At 35.2% G+C, this 8,540-nt stretch overlaps 1 protein-coding gene across 1 annotated transcript; it reads left to right on the top strand.

The window, feature by feature from the left end:
- The first annotated feature begins 2,511 nt into the window (after nt 1–2,511).
- On the top strand, nt 2,512–6,376 carry LOC121255244 (wall-associated receptor kinase 2-like). Its single transcript, XM_041155518.1, has 3 exons — nt 2,512–3,388; nt 3,670–3,858; nt 5,163–6,376. Exons 1-3 carry the CDS (start codon nt 2,512–2,514, stop codon nt 6,374–6,376), a joined length of 2,280 nt encoding a protein of 759 aa, XP_041011452.1.
- The last annotated feature ends 2,164 nt before the right edge of the window (nt 6,377–8,540 follow it).

The raw sequence follows: 8,540 nt of genomic DNA, 5'->3' as shown, positions 1-8,540 counted from the left end.
AATACCATTTTTTCCCAAAAATGATTATTTCCAACACACGCCAAAATCCCATTTTGGCCCAAAAACATAGTCTGTCATTTTTCCAGAAAATGATTCACACAAAACAAACCATTTATTGGACACTATAGGCAGGAATCGCAGGCGGGACTCTACCACCGTCCCTGCATACCACCATCCCTACCGCATGCACCGTAGGTGGGAATCATAGGCGGGATACAACCACCATCCATGTTTACCACCATCCCTACCGTGTGCACCGTAGGCAGGAATTACAGGCGGGACTCTACCACCATCTCTGCTTATCACCATCCCTATAGTTTCTTTCCACATAATGAACACTTATCACACAAAATGAATACTTATCACACACCAAGAATACTTATCAGAGCACTGTAGGCAGGAATCACAGGCGAGACTATACCACCATCCCTACCGCATGCACCGTAGGCGGGAATCACAGGCGGGACACAACCACCATCCTTGCTTACCACCATCCCTATCGCGTGCACCGTAGGCGGGAATTACAGGCGTGACTCTACCACCATCTCTGCTTACCACCGTCCTTACAGTCTCCTTTCTTTTTTCTCAAACCAGTCAGTCTACTCGTTTCAAACACACTCAAATCATTTCACATGAAAATCTAATTTTCAGATAAACACATGAACATGTATGCAATCATGTGAAAACCCAGTTTTCATTTACAAACATGAACATGCGTGCAAATATGCCATATACATGAAAGAACACCACAACAACCAACAATTCACAATACTAACCAAACACACAACTCCGTCCACAATCCATCCGACCCCCGAACTCCTCGGACTCAGTCCGGCATATCCAACCAGATCACAATAATGTGTTAGTGCAAAAATACATTTAAATCACGAAAGTTCTTTGGAAAAATACTTACAGTGCTATATAATAATTTTTGAAGGATCACGAAGCTGCAAGAAGTGGCGGCTCAGCAGCGTAACAGTGTAAAATATACTGTGGCCGTGGGTCTCAAATACCTACTTTTGAATGGGGACAAACTAAGATCCGAAATTGATAGGGTATGGCCTAGAGAGGTCGGTGAAACCAATGGTAGTGGTGGTTTGCCGTGGGTGGCGGCGCAAAGGGTGGTTTTAGGTCAAAAATACCCAAATCGAAAATGGGGTTGAATGTGCTTCACCGGTGACGGATCGGAGCTGGGGTTGGGTCCATTGGGTTGCTAGGAGGTCGAGGATGAAGTGGTGAAGAAATGGTGACCGGAGGTGGCGCGACGGTGGCGCGCGAGCTCAAGGAACGCCGCGGCTTGGTGTGGTGCGTGGGGGCTAACGGCGGCGTGATAGGGGCTGGGATTTACGGGGAAGGGTCGCCGGCCGGTGGGAAGAGGTTGGGCTGGGCGGTGTCGCGCACGGCAGCGCGACGGCGGTGGGTTGGGTGAGGGAGACGCAGACATGGGGTGAGAGGAGAGAAGGGTGCCGCTCGGGGAGAGCTGGGGAGAAAGGAGAGAGAGAGGAAAGAAAAAGAGAAAAAAAGAAAAGTGGAGAAAAGAAATGATGTCCAATCCTCACCTCCTGAGTCACAAAAATGATCCAACAAAAATGATTTTAAAACAGTAAATCAATTAAAATAAATTAAACGTAATGATACAATGAAAATAAAATAATTAAATCCCATAATCAATTAATTTAAAAAGCAAAACAATTTTAATGTACAACAATAAATAATATTAAGAAAACATATCAAATTTAATTTTCACAATTTAAAGATCATAAAATAACCCATTTAAAATATCAGATAATTTTAAAACAAGAGAATAAATTTTTGAATTAATAAAAATAATCCTTCAGTGAAAATACACTAAAATACGGGATGTTACATAATCAACAATTACCAAAGCTGTCTAGCTATGCCCCAGTCTTAAGTTTGGATAGTGTGATGGGAAGATTTTAAATTATAAAAGTTAAAAGTTGAATAAAATATTGTTAGAATATTATTTTTTAATTTTATTATTGTTTTAAGATTTGAAAAAGTTGAATTGTTTATTATATTTATGTAAAAAATTAAAAAAATTATAATAATTAAATGAAATGAGATGAAATACTTTTACTATCCAAATAGACTAGTCTCAAGAATACTGATAAATAATTTGTATTAATCTAAGAAAATTTAGTCAGTTGTCATGATGCATGTATGGCCACCATATTACAATTTAGTTAGTTTTTACATTAAAAATTAGTTATTTTAATACAAAAACTGAAAGACTTAACGTGAATATATATAATCGCGTTATAGTTTTTTCACAAGAGTCCACATCACAGCTATCTCCTGCAGGCCCCACTTCTACAGCGGTTTTATGCAATAAAAGTCCAATAATATTTCATGGCGCGCGGAGTGGGTCTTCCTCCTGATCTATATATATGCCTCCATCCTTTAAATTAAAAGTCCAGAATCTCTCAGAAGTCTTCCTTTGAATTTAACATAAGAACTTGTAATATCTTCTTCAAGGAAACACAGGGAGCAATGTCTATCGGTTTCCGAAGGATGTTCTTGCAAATTACATGTGTTGTTCTGATATTGTCAGAACTGGCAGCTGCAACAGTAGCAGCTCCATTAGCCAAGCCTAAGTGCCCAGATCGGTGCGGAGATGTCGAAATTCCTTATCCATTTGGTACAACTAAAGATTGCTACCTAAATGAAGGATTCTGGATCAATTGTACCGATCCGTCCTCCAGCCCCGCCCAACCACTATTTGGAAATATAGTTGTCACCAACATTTCTATCGACGGTCAGCTTGAGATCTTGAATTTTATATCATTTCGGTGTTTCAGAAACTCGAGTGGTGTGCTTGAGTATGACAATGAACCCTATCTCCGTGTCCTAGATTTCACAATTTCTAACACCAAAAATAAGTTCGTGGCCGTCGGCTGTGACACTTACGCCTTCCTCAATGCTTTCCAAAACAATGAACCCTTTTCCATTGGCTGCACCTCTACATGTCAGAGTCTTAGAAATGTCTTCAGCGGATCTTGCTCTGGAATTGGGTGTTGCCAGGTTGACATTCCGAAAGGATTGAAGAACTTTACTTTAGATGCACGTAGCTATGATCGACACGTCGCGGTTGGGAGCTTCAATCCATGCAGCTATGCTTTCGTAGCTAAACAAGACGGGTTCAACTTCTCCTCTGATTATCTTGAAAGCCTGCGAAGGAATAAGACCTATCCAATGGTTCTTGATTGGGCAATCGGTGATACAACATGTGAAATTGCCGAACACCAGCCGGGTTTCGTATGTGGAAGGAACAGCCAATGTTATAATCCCCCAAACGGTGATGGATATCTTTGCGAGTGCATTAATGAAGGTTATGAAGGAAATCCATACCTCGACGATGGTTGCCAAGGTACGAGTTTCAAAGCTTTTCCAATATATTAACAAATTAATGAACATTCATATGGAATGAAACTCCAAAGATGATCAATCTATGCCTGAATTTTGAATTTATTCAAATATAAATAACACGTGGCATATACGACGTTCTCTGTTTTGATTGTATATGCCACATATACATATATATATATATATATACATATGGTATATTCAATTTCCTTATAAAATATTAATGTATTTAATGGGTTCGAAATATATAGTTCAATCGTTTGTATTATTGCTCCGATAATTCAGATATAAATGAGTGCGAAGCAGACCCGAACCCCTGCAATACCACTACGTCAACATGCAAGAACACTGATGGGAATTTTACCTGTATTTGCCACGACGGATACGAAGGTGATGGGAAGATCACAAGTGGAATAGGTTGCAGACCTATAGCACGGGCCAACAAATCTAGCATTAATATCATTATTCCACTCGGTAAGTATATATATATATATATATATAATATATTATAATTATATATATACAATAGCATTATAATTATTTTTTAACCCAATAATTACATATATAATACCGAATATTCTTAGGGATTTGGATCCCTAGCTACTCGGTCAATGGTTGTGTCAGTGGCCGCAATTGACAGCCATTGGTATTAAAAACTCCGTGAACTATTTTTTATGTAAATTGAAAAATGATTTTTGTAACAATAGGATATGTAAGCGTCATATAATTATTTTAAAAAAAATTTATAAATATAAAATTTACATAAAAATAATAATCTTTTAATAATAATTTTTTTTTAAATAATTATATAAAAATTTACGACTGTACTTAGTAATACTCCAAGAGCCAGCACAAACTGGAAACTAATGATAAAGTATAGTATTAGTCTTTATTAATTGCTGCTTGTTTGAGTCTCTCGGTCAGTGTTAAAAACACATGAATAAATGTTATAAAATCTTCTTTATATGCTAATCTCTAGCTCTATACGCACTGAACGTAACTTAATGCTAGCTTGCTTAATTATACTTCGACAAAACAAATCTATCCCACTTTTATTCTCTTTTTTTTTTTTTTTTTTTTCCCTAGCTTTTTTCTTTCTTAATTCTTGCAATACGGTGTCATTGACAATTAAACGCAATAAAATTTATACTATTCCCCAGTTGACAGCTATATAAAAGATGAGTCTATAGTAACAGAATCCCAAAAAAGATTAATGGCATTGACTCTCCAATTTTGTAATAGGGCTAATTAATGATCATTTTTTACAAGTCTTCTATCAGTAGTGTGTGTATATATATATTTGGGCATTAACTAATTAATTAGCATGCATCCTTACTCACAGGCACGCGGTCCATCGATTGTTTACAATATTAGATTTCAGTACCTCAACTCCCAAAAATAAAAAATAAAAAATACCTATCAGTTTGCTCTCGTCTTTTTTCAAACTCCTAGGAAAACTTTTAGCCTTTAGATCGAATGCTTAATATGATATATATAAAGGCTTGCTTCATATACAGTCTGTTACTGCAGGAGAATAAGTAATAAAATATTATTTTCTATCGAGAAATAAAAAATGGATAAAAATCCATAAGAAACTTCAAAGATTTTAAGAAACGAAGGTCTCATATTAACCATTTCCATTTTATGTTGTGATAATCACTTACGTACGTACTATGCTTTAAATCAAGTCTTGAATGAGCTAGTTAATTGCCGAATTAACTATTTGATTTGCAGCAACTTTGTTGAACTTTTGGTGCAAACATGTTTGATATCTGCAGCTATCAGCACTGGCCTCTTGGGATTGTTTGTGGGAGTTTCTTCAATATATTGTGGACTAAAAAGAAGAAAACTCATCAAGCTAAAACAGAAATTCTTCGAACAAAATGGTGGATTATTGTTACAACAAAAACTCTCGAATTATAGAGCTTCAATGGAGAGTACCAAAATCTTTAATGCAGAAGAACTTAAAAAAGCTACCAATAATTATGATGGAAGTAGGATTCTTGGCCAAGGTAGCTTTGGAACTGTTTATAGAGGAGTCCTACCAGACAACAAAGTTGTTGCCATTAAGAAATCAAAAATTTGTGATAATAGTCAAAGTGAGCAATTCATAAATGAAGTTATTGTGCTTACCCAAATTAACCATAGAAATGTGGTTAGGATGTTAGGTTGTTGTTTGGAAACAGAAGTCCCATTACTAGTTTATGAATTCATCACAAATGGGACTCTTTCTAGCCACATTCATGATAAAAACCTATCATCCTCACTCTCATGGGAAAAACGTTTGAAGATAGCATCAGAAACTGCAGGGGCACTCGCATACTTGCATTCTTCAACTTCCGTGCCAATTATACACAGGGATGTGAAACCTGCAAATATACTTTTAGATGATAGTTATTCAGCAAAAGTGGCTGACTTTGGAACTTCAATCTTGGTCCCTCTTGATCAAACAGAATTATCTACATTGGTGAAGGGAACTTTTGGATATTTAGACCCAGAATATTTTTATAGTCACCAACTTACAGAAAAGAGTGATGTCTACAGTTTTGGTGTTGTTATGGCAGAGTTATTGACAGGTATGAAAGCACTTTCTTTTGATAGGCCTGAAGTGGATAGAAGTTTGGCAATTTACTTTAACAATGCAATAAAGGAGCATCGCTTACATCAAATTCTTGACGATAAAATTGTCAATGATGATAGTATTAATGTGATAGATGAAGTTGCTAATATTGCAAAATGGTGCTTAAGTGTCAAAGGGGAGGATAGGCCAACTATGAAGGAAGTGGCAATAGAGCTAGAAGGACTGAGAATTATGAGAAAACATCCATGGGTAAAGGCTAACGTCTACACAGAAGAGACTGAATACTTGCTCGAGGCACCTACACACTCTTTCAACATTGATGTCGTTAATAGTTCTTCTTCTTCCATCACAACAGTTGGGTTTGAAAGTTTGAGGAACCAAATTGTGAAACCATTAGATGACCGCAGATGATGAGCTAGTCCAAGGTCTATATGTACATGATCTTCACCGTTTCATGAAATTTATTACCTGTACATATGATATCATGTATATCTCGCCTGTTCATGTTTAATGTCTCAATCTTCTTGCCGCACGCCAATATATATGCCTAGGAAGAAATCTGTTAAATGATGTTATCTTTCACTCTGTTTTTGTTATTAATATTAATTAGATATTTTATATATTACCCTTTCTTTTATCCATGTTACTTTGTTACATGTATATATATAGATATATAGATATATATTTAAATATGTGTGTATTATACACAGACTAACTTATCAAGTTTTCTTTCCAATCCAACAGGTTCTCATCGTTTCTTTTTCTTTTCCCGTCCAATATTTGATTGTCTCCGATCTTTCCCCATGGATTAGGCAGGTTTCCTCCTTAGTTACATACTTCCTTTTGAGGTTTGAATCGTTTTCGAGCTTAACCCGCGTTGTAGATTTGAAATTGAAGATCCATCCTAGATGTAAGATATAGCTAAACTTCTGAAAAAAGAGATATAGCTAGATGTAAGAACACCTTTATACATAATTCTTAAATGGCTACGTTCACTCAACTAGAAGCAGGATTGTTCTGTCAAATGATTTGGAACATTACCTGAGAACTGGTTAATTTCCTTCTCCTGATGAAACGAAATGGGAATATTAAGCACAAAGAGACGGCCGGAATCAATCATCCATAATGGAATTTTATATTACATACAGAAGCAATTGTATTCTTAATCAGTATATACACACGTACATGCATGCATGTAATATATATGGAGTAAGGGTGACAATTGCATGTTGCGACACAAATACGATGTGAAATAAGTTAGTTTAAGTTTGATATAAATGATGTGAAATAACTAGATAACTATCAACTTATTGTGACAAATGGTCACATCATGTATCAGGTCAATGATATGATTCCTTGATTAAAAAGAATACTATCAACTTACGTTATGATATACATTATTTATGTGGATTACAGTTAATTAGTTAAAAGTTAATATGGTTACTGTTTCAAGCTATAAATGCACATTCATTGTTTCATTTATAACTATATCAATAAGCTAGCTATAAGCTACGTAACAATTAGAAAATTGATATATAACATTAATATTATATTACATAATACATAATTAACTTAGTTTATAAAATAACTTTTGTTAAAAATATAAAAGATAGCTTAGTATATCATATAATTTTAAATAAAATACACAACTAAATATAGATCATAACTAAATATTACACAAGCAATTGTATTCGTAATAAATATACACACATACATGCAGCATGCAATGTGAAGGGATGTGAATTAAATTGATATACAAGATGATGGTCATGAGTCACCAACCGAGCAAATATATCCAGCTTTGATCTAGTCTCCAATATGCTGCGGTCATATACAGCCACGATCTTACATTATATATTATATATGGACTTGCGTTATGAAAATATCTGTTCAACGAGGACCCCATGTATATGATCATGACCTTGAAAGCTTACTCACTACAACACAATTGATCTTTAGTGACGGTTGAGAAATTGTGACAGTCTTCAAACCGTCACTAAAAGGCCTTTTCTGTGACGGATTCTGGAAACCATCACTAAAGACAGATGAGGTTTTTTTAACGTTCGAACGTATTGAAAATTTACGTTCGAACGTCAAATCTACGTTCAAACATTCTGGCAACTTACGTGTGAACGTGAAATGTTTTGGCGCCAATGTTAGAACGTTAGTAATTAATGTTCGAACGTCAACTGTTTTGCGCCAACGTTCGAACGTTGACTGTAAATTTAAAAATTATGTGATTTTTATAGTGCATAATTTGTGAACAAGTCTAAAAAAATAACTTGTATATATTTATATATACACAATTTGTAACATATAAATATATATTTATGTTTATATAAATTTGAAGTGCAGCGATTTAGTATTAAAATTGAAAAATAAAACATTAAAGAAGATTGAGAATTGAAAGGTGGAAAACCATAGAAATATTAAATAACATTTTTCTTTATAAATAATAAAAGTAAAATACAAAATATGATTGAATTTCTTAAACAACACTCAGATGATAGCGTTGTTCGCAAAATTCGAACTCCGTACCTCCTCAGTCATGGTATCAACCTTGTCGTTGAGGATA

The sequence above is a fragment of the Juglans microcarpa x Juglans regia genome, chromosome 3D (genome assembly GCF_004785595.1).
Source record: "Juglans microcarpa x Juglans regia isolate MS1-56 chromosome 3D, Jm3101_v1.0, whole genome shotgun sequence".
Classification (NCBI taxonomy): Eukaryota; Viridiplantae; Streptophyta; class Magnoliopsida; order Fagales; family Juglandaceae; genus Juglans; species Juglans microcarpa x Juglans regia.
The sequence above is the reverse complement of the archived record's forward strand: the minus strand, read 5'-3'. Positions and strand labels throughout refer to the sequence as shown.